General features: G+C 39.0%; 2 protein-coding genes across 4 annotated transcripts in view; one reads left to right on the plus strand and one right to left on the minus strand.

The window, feature by feature from the left end:
• The window catches only part of NVL (nuclear VCP-like), a 40,356-nt gene extending 24,406 nt beyond the window's left edge, over positions 1–15,950 (plus strand). For 2 of the 3 annotated variants that reach the window (XM_017730162.1, XM_017730163.1), the window contains 5 exons: positions 2,926–3,032; positions 6,716–6,792; positions 9,883–9,971; positions 13,822–13,892; positions 15,683–15,950. In XM_017730162.1, coding sequence (XP_017585651.1) covers positions 2,926–3,032; positions 6,716–6,792; positions 9,883–9,971; positions 13,822–13,892; positions 15,683–15,727 — 389 coding nt within the window. In that variant the 3' untranslated portion in view covers positions 15,728–15,950. Of the gene's footprint in view, positions 1–937; positions 1,130–2,925; positions 3,033–6,715; positions 6,793–9,882; positions 9,972–13,821; positions 13,893–15,682 lie in introns of those variants that run through there. The other variant, XM_017730164.1, reaches the window with a different exon arrangement.
• A 1,912-nt stretch (positions 15,951–17,862) lies between these two features.
• On the minus strand, positions 17,863–25,347 carry DEGS1 (delta 4-desaturase, sphingolipid 1). Its single transcript, XM_008630406.2, has 2 exons — positions 24,569–25,347; positions 17,863–22,398 (listed from the first exon to the last, which is right to left on the minus strand). The coding sequence occupies exons 1-2, from the start codon at positions 25,283–25,285 to the stop codon at positions 22,252–22,254; spliced, it is 864 nt and encodes a 287-aa protein (XP_008628628.1). The 5' UTR covers positions 25,286–25,347; the 3' UTR covers positions 17,863–22,251.
• Between the last annotated feature and the right edge of the window lie 246 nt (positions 25,348–25,593).

Raw genomic sequence — 25,593 nt, forward strand, 5'->3', positions numbered from 1 at the left:
CAATAGTTTGAAGAGCAGTGTAGCAAACTGTAATGTGACATAATTCTCTAGAGGTTAGTGCCTGTTTTAACTATTAAAAACAAAACAAGGAATAGATGTACTCTAAATATCTTCTTATGTAATTCTGTCAAATTATTTGGAAGATGATACTGCTGTCTTCTAATGACAGTCAACACCACTGACCACCTCAGAAAGGCAGAAAATTATTAACTAGACATTTCTCCTAATAGGAGTATATTCTCTCTGTGAGACAACTGCTTGGAAAAGAAGTGCTGTGTTTTACCACATTTCCATGCTTCACTTCCTTTCCAACTTAAGGGATAATAATAGGCTTTGAAAGGGGTATCTGCGATAACTACCTTAATTTCATTAAAATGTTAAATGTATCTGAAATGAGTTGACTTTCTTCTGTTTAGATAACTTTTAAGGTAATAGATATGGAGAGAGTGTTATGATTTATCAGCGTGGAATGTTTTGAAATTCCTTAAAGGGGAACATTATTCAGTTCTTTTGAATGGATATGAGGCGCATCTAATGAGTGCGTTTGCCCAATGAGTAAATACTAATTTTCTGCATTATGTGACTTGAGTTTTCAAGAACTTCAGGCCCAGGTCTGAACCAGAAGAATGAAATTAGTTGATTCATAAGGAGATGGGGAGTGTAGATCTCTGTTTTAAACTTTGGTGTGGTCTTGTTGCTGTAAACCACCATTACTGCAGCTTATCAAGTTCTGTCAGTTGTGGTAACTCTTTGAATGCAGGCAGTGTGATCATTTCCATACAAAAAGATGAATGCAACTTCAGACCACATCACTGACTTCACATTGTTGGACAAATAGCAAATACCATGTTCTCAGCATGCAAAATGGAAACAGTATTTTCCATAGCAAGCTTAATATTTTAAAATATTATTTAATATTTTATTTTTGGAATGTTAGAATGAAGAAATCAGCAAGTGCCTGGTGTTGTAATGCAGTCCCTATTGAGAGGATTTGTTTTGGTGTTTGTAATTGATCCTTTGAGTGAACTTTGTCATCTCCTATTAATAATGTGACAAGAAACACAGGAACAGGAAAGTGCACTTGTGTCAAAAGCAAGGGAAAGTGTCATCTGGAACGATGCACAGATGTGTAAGTAACATGTTTTTGTCTGTGCCTGCCATGGCAGGGATTCTGTTTAACCCTTGTTTCATCTGGCCTGGATTAAATTAATACAACCAGTCATTACTTCTTTTTCCCCCCTCACCATTCTCATCACAGTCGCAGTAGCTGATTTTTGCTTCCATAAATGCTTCTGCCCCTGACTGCTGTATCTTAGGGGAAAAAAATGCTTTTGTCCAAGGAAAAGATAATGGAGTTGTTCTTTAAGCGTAAGTGGGAGAGCAACTGGAACAAAACTATGAGTATCTTTAAAAAGTGGATCAAGACCATATTGTGGTAGGATCAGGTAGTTCAGGTCTTGACAGAATTGAGCAAACTTTTTTCATTTGCAAAAAAGGGACAGCTTTACTTCCCTGCTACTGTTTTAGGGCGTGGGTGGTGTCTGTTTTCTTTAAAACATCTATACAGTAAAGATTAGCAGCTTCACTTTTCCCACATTTCACTTTAATGTACACAGCTGCAGTTTGTCTGTTAGCTCCCTTTTGTCAGCAGGGCAGAGCCAATGCAGGCTTGTCAGCAGCCTCATTGGGAGGCCTTGATCATTTCCAGCTTTAGACTTAGATGGAGCTGTCAACTGCCACTTCTGGGAAAGGTTCTTGCAGCAGTTACCTCACACATCCATAGAATTTATATACTTGAAAATAGTCTGTTACAGTAAAAGTGTAGATTTCTTTATATCTTCTGTGAGTGTTTTTGTGACTTTGCTGCTCATGTTGCTGTGGCATGTAGGATATCATAGAGCCATAGAATCATTTAGGTTGGAAAAGACCTCAAAGATCATGGAGTCCACCTGTTAACTCAGCACCGCCAAGTCCACTACTAAACCGTGTCCCCAAGTGCCCCATCTACACATCTTTTTGGTACCTCCAGGGATGGCGAGTCAATAGAATTCCTCAGTGAAATAGAGCAGTTAATACCATTATTGGTTTTTGGTAGATGGGGAAATAGGGCATCAAGAAGCATTGAGAAATACCATGCAGACAGTTTGTGCTGAAACACAGACAGAAATTGAGGCCTTTTCCAAGTTACATGCCCTGTCTGTATCTCGTTATACCAAAAGCATTTATATCCTGACTTAGTTTGTGTACATAGTAGTGAAGCCTGTGGTTCTAAAAGGCTGCTACACATTTCTGTTACACTTAAGCTTTGAATGATTTTCTAGAATTATTTGTGATAATTTTTGCTTTCTTACTTCTCCACACATCATAAATTTGGAGTCTGTAGTTCTTCCTGGGAAACAAATTCTGTACTTTGCAGCTATATTTAGTACTTTCATGGGTTTCCTGTTTTACCATTCAGATTACTATTATGTAGTAGAAATGCAAATGACCAATAAAATTAAGTTTGCATATGGGTGGTTGTGATTGGCCCTGTGTACTTGTTATGCTTGACTTATCACTGTCCCATTGGGTAGAGTTCCTCCCAGTAGAACAAACTGCTAATAATTGATGTGGAATTCCTCAGCAAAAATGTTCTAATTCTGTATTGCCAGATACATGGTTGTCTTCATCTGTGAAGAAATGAAACTGGTATTTATGAGCCATCATTGAGCAGATGTGGCTGAACTGTCCTGGGTGGTAGAGACAAAATTCAAAAAAATGAAACTTTTTCAGTCAGCTACTTTAATGCTCAGAGCTTCACGTCACGGCACAAATGCTTCTTGGAGTCTTGGTACAAATATGCATATGTTCCTTCTCATGTGGAGACTTTCCTAAGGGTGTATCTCATTTCTGTGTTAATTCTTTTCTATTTTTCCTCTCCCTAAGATATAATTGACCCAGCTATCCTGCGTCCTGGTAGGCTGGATAAAACCCTCTATGTGGGTTTGCCACCACCTGAAGATCGACTTGCTATTTTAAAGACCATCACCAAAGTGAGTATTTGGAAATATAGCCTTAATCTTGAAGCTTGGTGGAATGATGTAAGACAAATTAAATGTTACAAAGAATTGCAGGATCCTGTCTCATTAAATACTTTCACGTATTCCATGAGGTCATAAAAATAATCCCTCAGCCCATCTGCTGTTAAATTTGCTCTGAGATTGCAAGGGGCTGATGAATCTTGATTAAAGCAAACCTGTTAAACACAGAAGTTGCTGCCTTTATAGTCATAGTTTGAACAGATTTAATTAGAAGATTCCTATCTGTGTGAGTAATGGGCCTAGAAGTGTTTTGTAAGCTTTTTTTGGGAGGCTCCAGACATTCACCAGAATGATTCACAAGCTCCATCTGTATTTGCTTAACAGTAATTGTGACATGTAATTGGCTTTAGGATTAAAGGAAGCTTGTGATGATAGAGGTTGTAGGTTAAAGTAAATGTGAAAATGTGAAATCTGTGCTTTCATGGGTCCTCCCCACAGTTATCAGCACAATCTGCCACTCAGAGACTTGGACTATAGAATTCTGTGTATTTCTCCAAGTATGGCACAGCAGCAGTCAAGGCCTTAAAAATGAACATACAGAGCACTATGAATTACTTGGATATTTTCTGCTTTTTTCCAGTAGATCAACACTGAGTGTTAAGAGCAGGTGTTCTATCAGATCGGGGTTTTTTGCTGCAAAGGAGACAAAATCTTTACTATAGAGGAAAGATAGCATTATGAGAAGTGTGGCAAAAATTACTTAGTGTATTTGTAATAAAAGATAATCCACACTTGTGTAACCTTAAAGTTGTGGTATATAGGCCATAGTTGATTCAGAATTCAGAAAGTGGGAACTTGTTCAAGCCTGTTCTTTCATGCCAAAATGGATGTTCAGAGAGTGAATTCTCATTACAAATTCAGGATTTTAGACTTTCCTTCGTTTGTTCTCTGCATTACTTCATGGATGAAAATATATTAAGTGTTCCTCCATTTGCTATTTGCACTAGACCAGTTTGTTGTTTTTAAATTTTACAGAAATACTTCAGTTAATTATTTTTATAACCCTGTTCTTAAAGATGATTGCTTTTCATGAGATGTTGAGAGAAATTGAGTGTAACATCCTTGAATCATTTTTCAAACACACTGTAAGGAATCATGATGTTTGTTTTACCAAATTTATTTTCAAAGGTTATTAGGGGTGTAGGAGAATAGTGCAGCAGAGCTTGATGCTTTGCTCCCTTCACTGGAGGAAAAGGTGGTATTAAACAGAGCTGATTTCGCTCACTCTCACAAGCTTCCCTTGCTCACACTCTCACAGCTACATGTAGTCACCAAGATACACAAACCCACCTGGCAGGGGCAGGATCACTCGTGGGAAGCACTGAGAATAAGTGAGAATTAAGTTCTCACTTCATCTTTTGACTTCCTCTTGTTTGGCAGTGACCAGCTGGTTGTTAGGGAGAGCTGTTTTCAGTTTCCCGTCAAGAATCAAGTTCAGAATTGGGTTTACTGCCATAAATCTTGGGTGAGGTGGCTGAAAAGTGTCTTTGCTCCCTTCTCCTGGGAATCTTTGTGCCTACAGTCCTATCTTCCTGTTGGGATAACATCAAGAGGCGTGGCAGTGGGATGTGGTAACCCTGTTATTATCCCATTGCCAGAGTATTTTTGTCTTCTGCTGAGAAGTCATATTTGATGTGGCCTGATCTGCTTATGGGCCTTCTTGTGACAGAAGGAATACATTACACAGTGTTTATCACCTTGGTTTCTGTGGATCCTGTCACTGGTTATCATGTCGTTTATCACGCATTTTGGAATGCAAGATGCTTTCATGCATGCTTAATTCACACTAGTCTGACTATTTTGATTACAAATCCTTGTGGTGAATGAGGAGTTAAATCTTTAAAGATGTGTAGGAGTTACCTGAAAGAAGAACATGGAGTAAGACGAGGGGAAAATGTGTTAAATTAATTGAAATACTTTAATTTTTGTCAGATTTCACCCATGCATTCCAGGTAAGGAAATTTGAAAAATTTGAGAACACCTCTGCTCAAGGCTAGAGAAAACAAAATGTTTGGTGCAGATGTGAGTGGCTTCTGGATGATGGCATGCATTCCCAGAAATCTCCAAGGAATACACACACAGCATGTGGAAACAGAATCACTGCTGAATGAAAACATGGATGCTTAGAAAGGCAGCATGAGGGGTAGAAAAGGGACTTGGGGGAGGAAGACAGACAGCCTAAATGTAGGCTGAAACTTTGTTGTGAAAGACTTTTATTTCAGTTAACTTGTACAAATCAGTCATTCCCAATTATGCACATTATGCAAGAGAATCCTGTCTTCACATGTTTCTGTTACTACTGGACTGACATTCCTGCAAGCTGCATCAAGCTCCTCTGCTGCTCAGAGCTTGGCACCAGAGCAGGCAGAGCAAAAAATGCCCGGTGTATTTGCTCCTCAAATTTTGTAGTAGTGGAGAAGGCATCTCTCTGGCTTGCAATTTCCTATAAGAATTACTAAAATATCCCATATGAAACAGTATGAAGCTTCCTTGTTTCCAGGTTAAAGTCTCTCCTTTCAGGATGTTTTCAAATGAGGCTGCTCCTTTATTTTTTTGTTACTTGTTATGTTACTATGGTTTTTTTCCCTTTCTAACATTTAAACATTCATTCAAGATTGTTTCCTTACTCTGCCTAGTCCTTGACTGTTCCACTGCCTGTTAAGTATTGAAGTGTTTTAACTTGCCAGTTACTATATATTTTATTTTTTCTCTTGAATATACTGTAGATATGCAGTATATTAGTTCCTCTGAAGAAGTCAGAAAATAATTATGTGAATTTGTTCATTTCTGTCAAATGAGTTTCTGGCAGAAATTCGTTATTGTATCAAAAAAGTGTTCTTTCCTGTCAAAACTCAGACACTGTTTGATACAAGAGACATCTTGAATCTCTGCACTATCGTGATACTACTTTACTGTTGTCTAAGGATAACAGGGAGCATCTCCAACCTTAACAGTGTTTGGAAATTTTGTTGGCTAGTTTCAAATACCATTTATAATGCAGTTTAGTATTTTTTGCTGTTGGAGATGCAAAAATAATAACAAAAGAAACCACTTCTGGGATCTTCGTGGAGGAAGGAATAATAATGTGGAAAAGTAGTGTCCAAAAATCTACAGTATATGTAAACCTTTATGAAATCCAGATGGAAAACTTCTAAGTTTGAAAATTCATATCCAGAATATAAAAGATATATAATTAATTTAGTCTTAAAGGTGACAAGAGTAAACTGACATGCCTATTGCTTAGCTGTTTGATTTCAACACACAGTAAAACTAGAGGAGCTGCAGCTAAACAAAGCTGCTGAAGCAACCAGCTATTATTATTATTCCACATATGGAACAGTGCTGGTGCCACAATGCCCTGTGGCAGGCTGGCCATCATTTCCTTAGAGAAAATCTAATCTGTGGGTGGCAAGTAAAAATTTAACAATACTTAACATTTTATAATTAAATAGTTTTAAGGCTGATTATCCTTCTTGTCAGTTTGACATTAAAAATATTAGTATTTGTGGATATTGCATGAAATTTGTCAGACCCCTATATGATTCCTGATTAAAGATAACTAATCACTTCAGGGATGGCCTATGTAAAAAAAAAGTTTTCTTACCTTCTCTTTTTTCTTACCTCAACCCCTTTAGGATGGCACCCGACCTCCACTAGACAGTGATATAAGCCTGGAGGAAATTGCTTACAGTCAGCATTGTGATTGTTACACGTGAGTACCTTCTACTTTTGACTTTCCTATTTAAGGTGCAGTGCCAGCAGTCTTCTGATGCATGATCAGGTGTGTTTTGTTGGTATTATTAAGAGGGTTTCTCAACTTTACAAACCTTTGCCCTCAGGCTATTTTTCTTGCTTTCACTTGTGCTTTTTTCCAAGAAGTTGGTAGGAATATATGGATGCTGAAGTCTTCTTCATCTGGAAAAGTCCTCTTCATGTTGTAAATACAGAACAGTACGGGCATCTTGGTTTCCCTTGCTTTTATTTTATAATTCTTGCATCATCTGAGGACAAAAGAGCCCTCTTTAAGTTGTGGGCTGATAATGATGATAAAAGCAAATTGGTTAAACAGCCATAAGCAACTTGTTTTGTCACAGAGTTGAGAGCAATCTGTTTGACAAAGTAATGAGGGCCCATTTCAACTTGTGCTTTGGGAATAGCAATGTGTGGCTTTAGGGAAAGCTTGATGGCCATATCTGTCAGAATTATTTGCAGTTATGGTCCATAAAACTTAAAAAGCTTTAAGTTATTCAGTAAGTTAGTAATAATGTTTTTATGGAGTTCACAGAAGATAAAGTTTACAACAGGCTGCTTGCCACAATATTACTTGGGAAAGATGAGTACTTTTTCTTCCTACACCTTTCATTGTTTTATGGTCTGTAGTGGTTTGGTCCAAAATACTCATTACTGTTTATCTGCTGTGAGATAAGAATTAGGAGAAATGCAAAACAGGCACCAAACTTGAAAGAATATAAAGAAGTTTATTAACAGACCTAAAAGAAGAAAAAAAAATTATACCACCTTCAGAACTCTCCTCCTCCCCCCACCTTCCTCCCTTCTCCCACTGACAATGTAAAAAGACAACCCTTAAGATGTTCAGTCTGTTTACCACTTCCATAATAACCTTGTTCAGTCCATTTAGAAAGAGAAGTCTCTTCTTGCTCATGCTATGAAAACATTATCACAACGAGACAGCCGCCCACTTCCAAATATTGTTCAGTCCATTTAGGAAGAGGAGTCTCTCTGCCTGCGTGTGAGTCCTTTCCCCCGACTTGCAGCTTTTCCCGCAACTGCTTTCGAGGGTCCACTCTTGAAGTTTTTTGGGGTACAATTTTAAGGTTGAGCCGTTCAGAAACAAAAACAGAGGCCCTTCTCCTTCCCTGGGAGCAAAGGGTCTTCATCATCTTCATCGTTAGGACTATCTCTGGGAGCATCTCTAGGAACTGAGGTTTTCTCCTTTCCCATTTGGAGCAAAAGTCCTCATCTGGTTCATCTCTAGGGACTGAGGTTTTCTCCTTTCCCGTTTGGAGCAAAAGTCCTCATCTGGTTCATCTCTACGGACTGAGGTTTTCTCCTTTCCCATTTGGAGCAAAAGTCCTCATCTGGTCCATCTCTGCCCTTCTCCTTCCCTGGGAGCAAAGGGTCTTCATCATCTTCATCTTTAGGACTATCTCTGGGAGCATCTCTAGGGACTGAGGTTTTCTCCTTTCCCGTTTGGAGTAAAAGTCCTCATCTGGTTCATCTCTAGGGACTGAGGTTTTCTCCTTTCCCGTTTGGAGTAAAAGTCCTCATCTGGTTCATCTCTCCCTGTCCAAACTTCTCATGAAATTACAGCTGCGTCAGCATCTGCCTATCTCAGTGCAGGTGCTTTTGCTCACGAGTTGAACACTCCACCCCCCATATCTTCATGAAATTACAACAGGACACTCTGATCTATCATAGCTTCACAACAGACTTTCAGCTTTAAGCATCTCCTCTCTCTCTTCCCTCAGGTTTTCAGCTCTTCACAGCAATAAAAAGGGTTAATCTCACCTCGGCCTTGCAGCTTTGCAGCTGGAATGTTCAATTTTTCTTATCGCAGTGGAGAGGGGGGAGAGCCGAGCTGCTCAAAAAGCCGCTCCGGCTGCCCACGGCAAGGCAGTGGGGGGGGTTCCATGGCTGGAACAGGTCCATGTCTTCAGGATGGCCGTGGCCTGGCCCAGCCTGGCCCAAGCAGGGCCTGGCCGGGCCCACTGGGCCCTGCTCGGTCCCTGCAGCCACCTGTCCCAGTGCCGGAAACGAGAGAGAGCTTGGAGGGGGAGTTTGCCTATTCTTAAATGTGGATCACAGAGGTGATCACAACTTTAAGTGGCTTAGAGAATTGTCCATATTCAAACTGGCCAGCTGATAGGTTCTATCAGTTCCCAGAGGAAACTGTAAGCACCCCTTAGCAAGGACGTCCCTTCCGGGACTATGCTTGCTAACCCATGACATGGTCCAATGTTGTTCTTTTTCAGTGTGTGGGGATTTTGATTTGTTTTTTTTGTTGTGGAGTTTCTGTGGTTTTTTTGTTTGGGGTTTTGTTGTTTGGTTGTGCTTTTTTTGATGTTTGAGTTTATCTGTATTTTGAGTTTGGGGGTTTTTTGTGTGTGCGTGTTTGGGTTTTTGTTGTCGGTTTTGATTTCTTTGCTTTTGTTTTTTTTTGGGGGTTTTTCTTTTAGCTGGTTCGGTTTAATTTTTGCTTTTTAAATACTTTATGCCTAGTACCCCCAAATGAAGCATGGGGAGTTAATTTTGAAAATTTTTTTTGGTTAAATGACTTTCACCAGCTGAAAGGCTTGTGAAAACTTCCAGCTGTTCCAGTTCCAGGAAACTGGAAACAAGTACTTAAACTGATCTGACCATGTTTTGTAGATACTGTTATTTTAAGCATGTTTACTGTTCGTGCAGCTTTGAGCAACTTTTTGTAAAGATGAGGGACTTCATTTGATTCTTTCATAAGATTTATAAAAAAAAGAAGTTATGATCCAACCAGGTGGCAAATTATTTATCAACTCTTTGGCGTTTTCAAAGATGGGGTTTTTGCCTCTTCCCTTGCTTTTAATTCATTTGATCTTAATCTGTGACTAAAATCTGAAGGGCATCACTCCGTAATGCAGGGTGCACACTGGGTAGTCGTCAGGCCTCTTTCCAATGTTCTTAAGATGAAACTTTGTTACAGCACAACCAATTTTTAATGTCATTTTTAGTGTCTTGCCTTTCTATCTGCCATCAGCAAAAGACAAGAGGAGTTTTTCTCCAAATAATCTGTTGTTTGTATCTCTAGAGGGGCAGACCTTTCTGCTCTTGTGCGTGAGGCTTCCCTTTGTGCCTTGAGACAGGAAATGGCCCTGCAGAATACTCAAAGCAGGAAAGGTAAGAAAGCTTTAAAAAGAAAATCTTAACTGAATAGTGACAAGATAAATGGAATGTAAAGTGTTTGAAGTAGTTCAAGACAAGCATGAAGCTGTGCAAGCTGTGTATCATTGACTGATTGACTTCTGAGCCAAACAAAAGTCAGTCACATAAGGGGAGGTAGGGGAGGGTACAGGAAAAATGGTTATGCTGGAAAGTCAGCATAATTTTTATTTTTAAGGAATTGAAGCTTGCAACCCTAAAGAAAAGATTCTGTTAAATGGTTATGTAAGCTGATTATTTTCTAGACTAAATACCCCTTTGCCAATTTTCCCTATCACTACCAAAGACTAATTGTGCTGACGTATTTGGAGGAGGGTTGTAAACTGCACATTCCCTGATTACCTACCTTTGGCCCCCAGCTGTGTTGTGTAACTGAGCATGTACATCCAGCACTGATGGAGCTGGGAAAATCTGAGTGCCACTTTGGATCTTTGGTGCTTAGCTCATCAGTGCCTCTTGCCAGGACTTTAACAGGGAGTTATAAATTGATTCAAGTACGTTCTCTGCCCTTTCATTATCTGTCTGAACTTCTGGTATAAATTGTGTGTTCCTGGCATTATTTAAATTGTAGATTGAAATTTTTATATAACATGCCTGTCTGTCTAGATTTTTTTCCAGTAATTTTGTTCCTTATTTTACCCTTAAGTCAAAATGCAAAGTTAAGATGGAATTGTGACTTTTCAGATTGTGTCCTTGGAAAATGTCATAGGCTTTCATTATGCCCCTGATTTCTAAGAACAACACTGGAATTTTAATGGCTTTGAATGCTTCTTTTTGATCTAATACCTATCCAGTCTTGTCTGGTTTTTAGCAACCAGTAGGTTAACAGAGCAGTGTTTGTATTCCTTGTTCTGAGGCAACAAGCATGTTCAACTAGAGGGGGAAAACACCCTGAGCTATGAAAACCTTCGCTGCTGTATGACTCAGTTACCCATTTTGCTTGCTGTAGCTGGAGAAAACTCTTGATTTGAGATGGAAATTTCTGAGTTTATCCAGTTCTTTTTTATAATTGTTCAGAATAGAGCAGACTTTATTCAAAGCTGTTCATCACTTAAATTCAGCCTTCAAGTTAGGATTGCAGCCTAAGCACTGACTGTATGGATGTGTAGGCAGCCAGCAACAACTCCCTAATATATGCATGGCTTGATTTGCATGTTTATAGCAGCTGCTTGCTTGGACTGTCCTTGGACTTCCAAGACATCAGCCCTGATTGATATGAAAACATATAAGGTGGTTTCTGATTTGAAACCCTGTTCATTTTTATCTTCAAGATAAGACTGGGGATTTTTGTCCTTCAGCGTGACAACAGGACACGCTCAGCTGCCTCCCTCCCATGCTCTGCTTGACTGTGGATGGGTGCTGAGTGTCCTTCTCAGTCAGTGCTTTGGAATCAGGGCTGCTCCTTTCTGTTCTGGAGAAACTGTTGCAACTTCTTGTTCGACCTAATATTTTCCTCTGGAATAAATTCAGGGGTGTGGTATTTTTAACACTCAGCACTAGTTTGCTTGAAGGTAATTTTAGAAAGTGAAATGGAAAGGTACCCTTTTTGTGATATTTTGTAGAACAATTCAGAAATTCTACTGCCAACTTGAACAGGCAAGCTGATCGTGTTAGTGACTATGGTCTGAGAATTGCCAGATACAGAAGTTTGTAGGGGAAATTCCAAACAATTGGGCAGATTTCCACTTGCATGAGGTCCTCCTGGATTTCCTCATCATTGGCCCAGCATTTGACTGCCCAGAAGGGTTCACTGTCATTTGCAAACTTGGAGTTTCACTTCTGCCTCCCTTTTCCAAACCACTCAAGATGCTGCATAAAAGTGGTTTCAGCAGCACTGCCAGAGTGGGACTCACCCTACTGCAGCAGATCCTCAGAAACTTTGGGTGAATACCATGTGCTCCTGGGGACTTCTTCCCATTAACATCTTAACTCACCTCTTTGGCTTGATCTTGTATATTTATTTCAAATAGATCTAGTTGCAGAGAATGTATAGGGTATGAGAAATATCATAATAGGAGAGATTCTTACCTATTTCAGCTGCAGTGACAAATACAGACCTTCTAAACAATGACCCTTTTGGTATGTTTTTATAAAAGACAGCCAGTGGCCCCACATCACCTGCATAGTCTGTAAGGCTATGAGAGAATCTGGGAGACCTTTTGGTAGAGCATTTAAGAGCAACTGTGGTTTAACAAGTGAGAATGAAGTTTTGCATCTTTGCAGTTGAATTTGAAAAGCAAGATCTGGTGCTTGTTTGATAGGAACCACCTATCCCTCACTCATCTATGTAAACAGGGAAACACCAATTTCATATTTAGTGTTTCAAGTACTTGGTCTTTTTTTTAAAAGATTGTACCTGTTGATATACTTCATTATTCCGATTTATCAATATAAATGGTTTTAAACAATAAAATATTTGTACCTACTTATTCAGACTAAATGGTTTTGTCATCAGAAATCAAGGCAAAGTGTGTTAATGCAAGTAGCCAAGGTCTGGATTACTGACAGCTCCATTTTCTACATGATCAAGCTCTGGGCAAGCTTTTATCACATAATAAGCATGAAGTAGCCTAACTTACTTGCAATGAGAGGTAAACTACCCAGCAGGAGATTTTCTCCCTCCCTATAGCATTGTCACAGTTTGATTAAAAAGTTACATGCTTAAAAACAAAAGTGAAAGCAAAAGTGAATTCTTGTAGGTTCATTTTATTGTTTTATGGAGTTTTAAAGTAATCTGACTTCTCAGAAAGTCCCAAATGGAACCTTTTCCTTACTGTAAATAGCATTTCCTTGGGGAAACAGGTTAAATTCCTAACATTTTAAACTTGCATCTTCAATTTTTCTGGGTGTAACTTTATCTGGTAATAGGAATGTTGAATATGAGTGCCACAGAAGTGAGATGACAGAGCAGTGAGGTTGTATGTTTAGTTCAGTGAACTTTAACCTTCATCTTTACTTTAAACACAGGTAATAATAACTGTAGGCTATTTGCTCTTCTGCTTTATACCTTTGACAAGGTATATTTCATTTTTAATTTAGTACCTTCCATTTGCTATTTAGTCTTTTACTATATCAGCAGAAGATTTTTGTTCAACTCGGGCTCAAAATCTATTAACAGTTTTTTCATGGTGGCACATCCCATTTCATGTGGCAAAAGTGGAAGTAAAAGCAATAGTCATCCTAATGAAAGACATTTAAAAAATGCACCAAACAAGACTACAATTTGTATTTCTGTCATATCTGATACCTGTGCACAGTGTCAGCTTGTAATGAATCTTTCTAGTAGTAGCATCTTGGGATTCTTAAGATTAAACAAGGTACTGCCTTGTGAGAGCAGAGAAATCCATTACTTATTTGAGGTATGCTTATGTTTTAACATACTAAGAAAACCTGTTCAGAAGGCTGTTATTAGGAATAATTACTGTGGATAGCTGCATTAAGGTCAAAATGGCAATTTGCATAAACTTAAACACAGGGAGTTGTAACAGTGAAAGCTTTCATCACTTCTGTCTAACATCAGAGAAGGCAATGATATGAAGCCAATTATTTAGAAATTGAGTAGAATTGGAATGATAGCAAAATGTTTTCTAGGTACTGCTTAAATAACAGGGAAGCTTAATATTAAATTTATGTTAAAAAAAAAGGCGCCCCAAACTGGAAACAACAGGCTTTGAGGGATTCATTTCCAGAAAGGTTAAGGGAATTTAGTTAGTTAGGTTTCCTGAACGCTGCCTTGAAATACATAAAACAGTCACTTAATTGCCACTTGTCTGCAATTTTAGTAATTTATTATGCTCTGTTCTTTAAGGAGGAATCAAGATTTCTCGTAAACACTTTGAAGAAGCTTTTAGGAAAGTGAAGTCTTCAGTATCCAAAAAGGTAAGATAATATTCGAGTATGTAAAGCTCATTACTCCCTTGGGAAGGACACTCTTGTGATGCTGGAGACTGCTGGGAATGGTTAAGGTTGCAGCATACTTAGATGTATTTCAAACTGACAGTACCTGTTTCTGCATTAACAAACCTGATGTTTGTGTTAAGGTCAGGAATTAAAGCCTCCCTTTTCAGCTGTAGATGATGCACTGCATGTAGGTGGCTTACCAAGATTATCTTTTAGTGTGGTGCCTTGGACTTCACTGACATTCCCAGGTTGATTATTAACCTGGCCCTAAGCTCTTATGGCTGCTGAATTTTCAGTTAGAAGTCAAGGCCTTTAGAGTGCACCACATCCTGCCACAATCTTTCCTTCCCCACGACAATGACACACAAAGATTCTCAGCCTTTTCTGTTGGTGTGCAAGAGATGTAAATTTGACATGGGACATAAAACACACTTGATTATCTTAGTTACTTTTTATCACTCTTTTCATTATTTGGATTTGTCAAGGAAGTCTGTTGTAAACGTTTCCTTATGTCCCGTTCCTTTTAATGACTGAAAGGAAAGCTGTTCAATCACCTTAATTACTGTAATTTTGAAGTTAATAGTTAATGTATAGGACTTGCTATTATTGCAGAGCTTGTATATAGGTCTCCATGTGTTGCCAAGAGTGTACTGCGGCCAGAATACAGCAATGTATTCACTTTTAATGCTAGCCAGAGAGAAGTTAGCTAACTATTTCCTTTTATTATTATTGTATTTTGATGGTCAGTGACCTTTCATAAAATTTAAAAGTGATCTGTGGCTCCAAGAACCTTTAAAGATGATGTTGGTTGTTGTTTTCCCTTTGCTAATCACTAAGCAAACAGCCACAAAAATGTAAAACATCTCCTCTAACATAGGACAGGAATAATAACTGTGAAGTATTAGAACGTATTTCTTCTGGTTAACCAAAAATGTTATTCTGCATCTCAAAGGCAGCTTAAATATCGCATGTCTGAGAGTCCTATATTTCAATTATATTCATCTGAAGACTTTTCAGTTAGGTATTTTGAAATATCTATTGCACTACAAGATACTTATCTCCCGTTTCCAGAGTCTACTTCCTATCTGCTAGACAAATTCAGTCTGACAAAAACTCTACAGCCCTTGCTATGAATACTGGAAAATCTAAAAAAAAAGGCTAAAAAAGCTACATCTTACTGATCTAGTGCATTTACCTCTTCTACCCCATACACATCTGTATTTGGTTTAATTGGTTGACTCAAGATAAACAAAAAAAAATCCTTAAAGCTGTGGACAGACATCACGTTCTGAAGCCAGTTATTTCAGTGGAAGTATTCTATTCCTCAAAAGTGTCATTTTGAGTGACCAGTGCAAAGGGTTAAGGAACAGTTAAGTTAGATTAGCAAAAGATGATGTCTGCTCATTGTGCAGAACTAGAGGGGGGCAGGAAAGTGTCAATTCAGCAGCTCCCTGGTGAAGAGGGCAGTACCTTCTCAGTGAAGCTGCCATCTAACCCAGCATGGCAACATAAAGAGTAAGAACTCTGCCCAAGGCCTCTGTGAACTACACACCATTGGTGACTCTCCCTGGAGACCCTCATTAATAAGCCAGGGTAGTAGGGGTTTGCCTTATTTAGGTTTTTGTCTGTAAATGTTTTAAAATGCAGCTAGTAGCTCATAGAGCTGGTTTGTTTCACTTGCTTGAATAATACACAGAGTCACTTTTAAATATTGTGTAAGCTTTTTACCACTGTCTGAGGTATTTTTTCTATTCTCTTGGCACTGTTAGGATCAAGTCATGTATGAAGAACTGCATCAGTCACTGTGCAGGTGATACATTTGGACAATTCCCAAAAGAGATGTTCTACACTGGCGAAGAGTTCTGCAGTTCCTGTGCCTGTTTTCAAGAGACAGGTTGGAAAGAAGCTGTACTAAATCCATCTCTCAACTTTTTACACTGCATCTGAAAAGAAGGTCATCACAACCTACTGCTCTAAAGCATCCTTAATTTAACTGTCTCCAGAATAAAAGATACAATACATGCTTCCTGCTTATAACCATTTCTATTTTCAAAATGAATGCTTTTAGTGCTAAAAAGCTAATACCATTCTGATACATTTGGTGCCCTGAATCTGAAATCTGAGGCACAGGCTAGCCCCTCCAAGTGTTTACACTGCTCAAATAGCTGTTTTCAACCACCAGAGAAAAGTGCTGTGTTTTCTAGAACGAGGACACAGAGAAGCACTGGGAGGACAGAGCTGTGAAAGTAGGCTTGGAAAGTGCTGCAGTGGATGTTACTGCACGCATTTTCTGAGTACAGTGACACATAATTGTGCCAGCCCAGGTTCTCAGAGCTGCTAACAGCTTCCTTCCACCTTACCAAAATAAACTGCCCACAGATTGCAAGCTGGGAGGGTTACCTAGGAGAGAGTAAAGTTTGGAAACTGGCAAAGTGCTATTATAATATGATTCAACCTAGAAAACATTTGAATTAAGAGGTAGTTGACAAGCTGGTTCTTAATTATTTTTCTTAAACAGATAAATTTGCAACAACAAAAACTTTTTTACAGTGTTTCAGTATCCTCCGGAGAAATAAAAATGTTACTGTTTTAAAAAGCAAGCCAAGAGCTTTTTTTTTTTTTTTTAATACAAGAAATTCCATATTGGAAGGAAGGTCATAACTGCCTAACTTTCAGTGTCAGCAAATCAGACAGTATCCAAGTTAAAACACTGAAAAGTGCCAGATTATGAAACCTACAATCCTTCAGGGAAGAACCCCAACAAAATAGTTTTTGTAAGCAACATATAATCTGTAAGCATCCTCCCCTAGTTACTTAAACAAGAGGGAGATCATTTCATCTCCTACTTGAATTCATTTAAACAAATACCCTGAACAACCAGATCTAACTTTAGGACTGACCTTGACAGAGAACAGTACCTTACATCTTAAATTCTTCTCAGAATTGTCAGCTAACACGAAATCTCCTGCATCTTTTTACCCAAAGGTACATGTTGAAGGCTATCACATGTAACTTATCACCACAGACTTGCATTTTAAAAACACTGACACCCATGGGAGCTTGTTCTTACCACTGGGATTTTTGCTCAACATAGTATGACATTCCCTCCCTCTCCTAGGGAAGCTGGAGCCTCAGTGACTCAAATTCCAACTCATAAGACTAACAAATTAAGTCCCTGTATATAAAGCAGATGATGATGATGTGCCTGCTTTTAATTGCAAATCAGGCTTGAAGCTTCAGCTATGATTCCCAGAAATCCAAGGTGAAGGATCATCATTTTCAATCAATACCATGTTGGAAGGAAACTTCAATGATCATCTCGTTCAACCTTTCTTGGCAAAAAGCAGTCTAGACACAATGGCCCAGCACCCTGTCCAGCTGAATCCTACAAGTGTGTGACACTGGGGAGATTCTTCACAATGAGTACAATCAGCCAGTGGAATCGTTTTCCTCATTCCCAGTGGGAAGCACCCCAGGAGTAACTTGCACTCCTTACCCCTCCTCTTTTCCACATCACCCTTATAAAAGGGAGTCTCCATCTTCTTTGTAACCACCCCTGGAACACAGTGATAAATTCTCTCCCTAAGCTTTATTTTCTCAAGGCTGCACAAACACATTTCTCTCAGTCTTTGCTCATAATACTACAACAGTATAATAATAATAATGATACACTCAATTCACTTGAGTGGCTGAGTGAACCAATGAAGTTATTTCTCCTTTATGGATATACAGAGAAGATTCCTGTTACTGTCCTTGAGGATAGCTGCAGCTGATGAGCTTAGGCAGGAGTGGAATCCTCAAGCCCTGGCATATCCACCTAAGAATTTTCCTTTCCTTTTATGATGGCATTATTTCTGTGTATGTATGGAGCAAGAAAGCAAAGAAGGACGTGCCAGGCAAGATAAGGGAGGAAATGCTGTCAAGTAGTACTAACAGCACTACAGTCTTGTCAAGAGTGCCAACACAAAACATGTTTATTATTCAAGGTGTCTCATGATCATTCTTCTTAACAGGTGATAAGGGAAGAGGAAGTGGGGTGCAGGAGGGTTTGAATGCACAAGAAAATCTGAAGTGAAAGTGAAAGGCAGAAAAAGCCAAATCAGTCAAGTGTCCATATCCTGCTTGCTTACCTTGTCTGGGCTCTGTGTGCAGCAGGGAGCAGGCAAGGGTCGGCAGCTGAACTCCATTTGCCTGCTCACACCCAAGTGTTGCACCCACACTGCTCCTTGTGGGAAATTCTGCTCAGGCTATAGTATATATCACTAAAAAAACAATGATCCTTTGTACGGAGGAGATCCTTTGTACACAGAAAATGGGAACTGCTTTAAGGAATGAGCCTTTTCATGCAATAGAGACAAATATTTTGTTCTGCATATGCAGCTACCACCCCTCCTAACAGACATGCCTCGAGGTTTTGCCTCCAGTCATCTTGTTTCTGTTGTGACAAGATCAAGAAATTGTTCATCATGCCATTCTCCTCTCTCTTTTCCTGAGGCTAGCAACATATCTAAACCACAAGAATGATCCTGTCCCAGAGCATAGCAGAGGCATGGATAGGGGGCAGAGGCAGTGCACTGTGTGGGGGACTGTTGAAAGGAGAAAAGAAAAATACTGTCTTCAGTCATGGCTCAATAGGAAACTTTTTCCACATCTTTGTCCTGACTGAAGTCATATATCCCACTTCAGGCTTGATTGTGAAATAGATTTGCTAGAGAAGAGATAATTGTGTGGAGTTGCAGGTTGCTGTGCTAAAGGCAGATCCACATGATCCAGACACACCTCTTTATCCGATTGTTTTCCTAGGACCTTGCAGAAGCAAATGTTGGCAGCCCCAGAAGACCACCATCAACAGATCCATGTCTCAACACCTGGAGACCTTTGTCTTATGTGCTCACCAGCTCATTTAATGACTTCACCAGAGGAGTTCTGAGACACACAACTGGAAATCTGAACTGTTTAAACTGACCTCTGGTTCCAGGGAGGAAGTCCTGCCCTGGCTCTGACAGCAGGGAGCTCTGCAACCAGACAGATGCACCCATTTAGCACGTTAATGTTGGGAAGGAGTCAGGCTCAACAGCAAATCAAGGAATGCCAGAGGCAAGAGTTGTTCTGAAAGAGAAGCATACCCACGCCTGTCCTGTGGGAAAACTAATGCCTAGTACAATCAGATTCCAGGATGCATTACTTATTCCACTTAAGCAGCTTCAGATAATTGGGGGCAGGGAGTGTTAAAAGCCATGCAAGGAAGTTTATTCTGAAAACTGCAAGTTACTCTAAAAGGCCTGAAGGGGATTCAGAGCTCTGCACAATTTAACTGCAGCTAAAATACTTGGGTGACAGTTAAAACTCCTGACTGATTTCACATAAGATGTTTTCCAAACTGACAAACTGAAAGGAACAAACCCTAACAAACGTGTGGAAACACCAAAGTTAACTCATTCCATCTGAATAGATTCAGAAAAAACAACTGGGTTAACTGTCAGGGTTCTTGATGCTCTTTAGCTTCAAATTTGCTCTCCACAAGCTCCCTCCAACTTTCAGATAAAATGTTTCAAAAATTATACTAACCCATTTCTGCCAGATATGTTTTAATTGTATTAATGAAAACTATTTAATTCCTTAAAACAATAACTAGATGGTACATATGTATTTTTTTTAAAAAATGTTAGCGTTTCATATTTCTATGTCATGCCTTTGGAGTAAACACCATGCTTTCTCCAGTCATACTTACATTCACTGTTCATTTAGAATATATCAAACAAGTCAAGTAGGGCCAACTGGTCCTAATTACTTTTCCCAGTGGTTCAGAAATGCTTCTAACTGTTTTTTAGGGATGAAACTATGCTGGTTACCTTTCAAATAGCTGCTTTTGGCAGTTCTTACTATTGAAGTTAGCTGTTACAGGTTTTTTATGTTTTATACAGGAGTTATATGCCTAAAAAGGGTCACTACCAATGCTTGCAAGAATGAGACCATTGTTAAGATCCAAACTTAAGTCTCACTGGCTCAGATTAACCTAATACAGCAAATTGTTCTCCAATAAGTAGCCAATACCAGATATTTCAGAAAGACTATGGCAAGCACAGATATCTCCCTCAGAATTCCCCACTATTCAGTACCTCTTGAAGTGAAAATAATGTATTTATAATTTGAGTTGGAAGGGAAAATCATAATCAGACCACCTTAAAGCAATGCTTGCAATTTTAAACAAGAAAGATGGCAACTTCAGTCCTGTTTATAAGCAGGAATTCCATGAAATGGGTAACTAAGACTAACTATAAAATTTTTACTCTGAACTCTGGTTATCTTAAATATTCATATAGGATAACTGAATTTCTTAACTATCGCTCTTAGCCATAAAACTTTGTAGGCACTTTCCATCCTTCATCCAGCTATGATAAATCATTAACACCAAAGACAATTTAAGAAACAAAGGGTGAAAGTTATTAACTAAGTGGCTTAAAAAGAAACTGGTTTGCAACTTCTTAAGCCTGTACAAGTATTTCAACCAAAGTCCATTTTCCTCTGAGTAGGGAGGAAAGGCAGTGATTCTTTACAGGTCATCTATATCACCACTCAATAGAATGGATCTCAAATCTGCGTTAGAAGTACCAAACTTCTCTAAAGCTTAAGTCCTTCAGCATAAGGGGACCAATCAAAAATTCACCTAGTATTACTTTAATCTTGGCTTTTTAATTACATGTAAAAATACTGGACAAAGTCTATTTTGGCATTACACTCTACCCTGAGCAACACACTGGCTACACCTGTCAGGTTTCTGGCATAATGAAGTAACTTTGTAGGTGGCTGGCAGACTTTCATACCACTTCTATTGCTTAGCCACAGATAAGGGCCCACACTTAAAACACCCATTAAAACAGCACCGCAGTCACGACTGAGTTCAGAGGTACCAATACATTCATTTCAGGCACTCACCTTTTCAAAACAAGCAACAAACACCCCAAAATGCAGGAGTTGAAGGCATCTAAAATTAGGTTACAGCAGCTACAACTTCCACCTTCCATCTTTCAGATGAACACACCACAGAACAACCATTTGAGATTTAAGGGTGATTTGTAGCCAGTTTTGACTGCTTAAAGCCATCATCAATGCATTAAATGGTAGAAGGCAAATCTACTCTGCTGAGGTATGGAAAGGTTCTTCACTGTCCAGAAAGTCAACCTGTTGCCAATGAAAAATTTCCTAAGCAGGAAGTTTGATATCACCACCTCTCAGCACATTTTAATAGGTAAGAAAGACAAGTATTTATGGAGGGTACTGTGGGTTTAGGGGAAAAAAGCCAAACAAGATTATTTAACAACCTTTCTGTGTACACAAATGACTAATGTGCCTAATAGGTAGTACTGACAGTGGTTGTAGCCAGACTTGTTTGCCAGAATAGTACCAGTTTTAATCCATTCAGTTTTCCATAAAAGCCTAATTTCCAAGTGAGTGTAAATATTTATATTTATATTTAAAACCATAGTAACATGTAATAATTTTTCTTTGAAGATCAGAAAACCCCCACACTCTGTAAAAAGACTTTTCCAACATAAAACCCCACATTGGGTATATTAAGTTACCTAAATGCCACCTGCTTACACCACATGCCAACAGAAGCAGCTCAGGCAGTAGGTGGGACCCTTGGAGCTGGCAGTACCCTTGAATACCACACCTTTTTTTTTTTTTTTTTTTTTAACAAAGAAGTCACAAAAGCCATCTTGAAGATAGCAGTTTCATTCTGATAGATTGCTCCTCTAAGGTACTTTCAGTAGAAAAGGTAGACCTTTAAAGCAATGCTTCAAATGACACATTACATATTTAAACAAAAGCAGACTTAACATTTCTGTGCAAATTTAGTTCTTCCAACCATCAGTTCCGAAACATTTTCAACAGAATGTTTAAGTTAACAAATCACGTTAGTTTAGAATTAGCGGGTAAGTACAGCATTTTAAAACTAGTCATCTAAATAGCATGTTGAGGGCAGTATACTACATTGAGAACTTTAAAACTGTTATGAGTCAGACAGACATTTTATATAGATGTAATACCTATCAAAGTAAATTCTGTTTAACAAAGTTTTTGTTTAAACAAAGTGGTTTTGCATTATGCACGTAACACTGATCCTTAGGCAAATAGAGACACATTAAACCAACAAATCTGAGGACTGTGAGGAATGTTATAGCTTGTAAGAGTCTGCTACTAAATCCTTAAGGATGCATTGCTGTGTTGCTGCACATCTTAACTCAGGACGCAGGTGAACAGCTTTAGCAGGAGACCTTTATACCAGCCACTTTAAAGCAAGCAGACATTTCAAAGTTTTTTGGTTGCCAGAAGTTTAATCTTGCTTCACTTCACCCTTTAATTGCCTTTTCATGCGTGAATATGGGCTGATTGTGTCATCCATCACGAAGTCATACAGTACTTTTATCCAAGAGTTATATTGGGGCAGGTTGTCATAGTATTCAGCTGCTATTTTCTTCACCTGAAGGAGAGATATGAGGTTTATTTACTAGTTATATTAACATCAGTTGTGACAACTTTACAGTCCTCCATGTGTAACCTAGTGATGTGTAACAGCACTGGAAGTTTCATTCCAGAAGTTAGCTCCTACAGGAAAGGCCACTCATGGCACAATGTGAACGTTCCTTGAAGGAAAAAGCAATTCCCTAGTTGCTAAATAAATCTCATATGAAGCTTTTGGAGTTGGCAGGAACAAACTCTGCTAACACTCCAATGTCCCTTCATTGTGCTACCTACAGGATGATGGAGCTCACAAAAGCAAGTGGTTTGGTTGCTACTGAAAGTGACTCCGTTCAGTGCTGACTCATAGATATAAAAGTAGCAGTAAAAAGGATGTTCTAAGTTCTAGGAAGAGATGTTTAACCCAGCTATTTTTACATGTCGTTTCGAATCTCCATACTCAGAAAAAAAAAAAGCATTTTATTTCTGAGGAACGTTTTGTTTCTGAAGACAAACTTCAAAGAATGAATATAAACTGCTTCCAAAGACTCTCCTCTCAGTTGCATATGTTGACTAGACCACTATTTAAACTGAGAGCAGCAGGTTCAGTTAGGTGTCTTTACTGCTATTTAGGACCAACCACTTTAAGGCTTAAAAACATGAACAGAACAAAAAGGATTTTTCACAAAATTCCATAGCTTTAGTCAGAAGAATAATATCAATCTGTAAAAGCAACAAACAAACCCAAAATAGTTAAATGCTTGGTTTGAAGGCAAAGCTTGTTTTGACCCATCATCACACCTATAGAATAGTGCACCTAGGCAGTGTACTTTTACTCAACAGTAAGAATTCTCAGCTCACCAGTGCTGAGGAATCGAGTGTTCAGTACTTGGGGATCTTTAGCACACAGCACAGCAGAATCCAGTCCAATTAAATTAACTGCACTATTCCAAAAGAAGGCTTTGGTTTCTTATCAGAGCTGTGGATTACGAGTCCTGCAGCAGAACTGGGTATTTACCCCTAGGACTAAATACTTGAAAAAATTCATGCCCAGCTTATACCTAAAGTACTGTGCAAGAAGTGAAATGCTGGTTCACAGCACAGAGCCAGGTATCAAAGGAGAGTTAAAGCAACTTTTGCTGTATTTGAAAGATTAAATCTATGAGTAAGAGCAGTCATCTCTCTGTAGAAAAAAAAAAAAAAAAACAGAAAAACCCACACAAAGCCTCAACAAACCAACTGCATTATCTACCTGCTCTGCTAGAAGTGCTGGCAGTCAGCTGCACTGCCACCACTGACCACAGAAATACCAATCAAGTTTAGACTTCACCAGAGGGACGATCGTACAGGGTCTCACTACTGCCACGTGCAATAACAAAGCTGTAAGACCAACACCACAGCTGCTGTCAAACTGCAAATTTTGTGTCTGATGAAAAACCGGAATTTCAGATGTAACCCTGAAGTCTGTGTTCCCCTGCTCCAGTTGGGAAACACAGATACAGTGAGAAGGAAGCTCCTGCCTGTAAGAAACAAAGACTGAAGTGAGGAGAAACTTCAGCTCTGCTACTCATGCAGGCATGGCAGGCCTAAGTCCTGGCTTGGAACTCTTAATTCTGCCAATGTACAGCTGATATTTATTTAGGGTTCAAAGGCTCTTGCTACAGAAAACTGAAGTGCTCCAGAATAGAAAAGTTATTAAACATTTGTAAACAGTACAACAAACATTAACAGTACCTCAAACCCTCTCTTTTCCCCTACCAGAGAATGCCCCTGCTAGAAGAGACTGAAGAAAAGCACACATTACAATACTGTCCTTAACATTTCAAAGGCAGAGATAACAAATCTCCAGAGTTATCTGCAACCTCTTAACTAGTTTTTTGCATACTTACAAACAAGAATTCAGAAGACAGGTTGTAATTACAGAAAGCTGAAGTAAGTGCAAAGCTTAAGACATGCGTTCCCTCCCCTCTCCTTTTATGGAAGAGGCTTGAGCCGCAGCATATAGGGAGCTAGTTCAGGATACCACTAAAATGATAAATAATTACCTCCTTTATCACTCAACTTATATTGTGGGGTTTTTGTTTGTTTGTTTTTAAGCTCCCAACCTATTCTTCTGTCAGGGCTCTACCTTATTTTCATGTTAAAGTAGGCCTTAATTTAAGAAAAAGTAATAATCTTGGAAGGAAACTTACCAGTGGAAGGCTCTTGCCAGGAATATTGGGGAAGTCATGATGTTCATTGTGATAACCAACATTAAAAGTGAGCAAATTAAGTGGCCCATAGTAGGAATAGGTCTCATGTCCTTTTAAAAACATGTAATGTTCAGCTATGAAATGTCCTGAAATTGGGTGCAACCCAAGACCAAGTACTGAACCAGCAAGCATATAAAAAATTGATTTGACGCCCCATAAATAATATATCGTGACATCAAAGGCGAGCTGAGCCAACAAATTGATTATTTCAAGTCGAGTGATGGGTTTAGGATTGATGCAGAGTGGTCTAATGGCATAGAAAAAAGGCTGAAGAACAATCCATATGAACTTCCTAAAACGGGTGCAGAAAAACCAGCCTTCAAAGTTGGTAGGAATGTCCACATCGATGCCGTCACCACCTAAGTAACGATGATGATCCATGTGGTATCTCTTGAAGGATATGGAGTAGGGGAGACCAAGAGGGAGGTTGGCAAATATTCCAAACCATCGATTCCACATGGCTTTGCTGTTGCCAAAGGCACTATTGTGAGAGATCTCATGAATAGCCAGAGTCATGGAGTGGCTAATACAGCTTCCAAAAACGTAAGCCCAAAAGACCACCCATTTCCAATCCAAGTCTTTAACCAGATAGAATGCAGTCAACTGTGCCAGAACCATCAGCACAACCACCCAGATCAGGTTGTAGTCTGGCTTCATCAGTGCTTTTATCTCTGGATGTTTAGCTAGACGGGAAAAAAATTAAATGAAAAAGAAGATATTTCAAAGCTCTTCTCACAACTAGCCCAATTAGATTACAGTTTTGTCTTCCCTTTGTCCCAATTAAGAGTTGTCTGCAAAGGTAATGAAAACGCATGACCTTACCACTTGTGATATTTACTGCTACAATGAATCATCTGAAATCGAGTCATTTTAGCACTTTCACGTTGCTCAGCAACTAGACACGTACATGGCAAGCACCACTACCACCTCCAGCCTCCACCGGAAGGAAACGGCTCTGAGCCGTC

The sequence above is a fragment of the Corvus brachyrhynchos genome, unplaced genomic scaffold (assembly GCF_000691975.1).
Source record: "Corvus brachyrhynchos isolate BGI_N302 unplaced genomic scaffold, ASM69197v1 scaffold101, whole genome shotgun sequence".
NCBI classification, from domain to species: domain Eukaryota; kingdom Metazoa; phylum Chordata; class Aves; order Passeriformes; family Corvidae; genus Corvus; species Corvus brachyrhynchos.

Excerpts from the sequence above, each read along its gene's own strand:
- DEGS1 (XM_008630406.2), bottom strand. The coding sequence starts at position 25,285 with ATGAAGCCAGACTACAACCTGATCTGGGTGGTTGTGCTGATGGTTCTG. Across the intron at positions 22,399-24,568 it reads CTGGCAAGAGCCTTCCACTG|GTGAAGAAAATAGCAGCTGA; the intron begins GTAAGTTTCCTT and ends TCTCTCCTTCAG.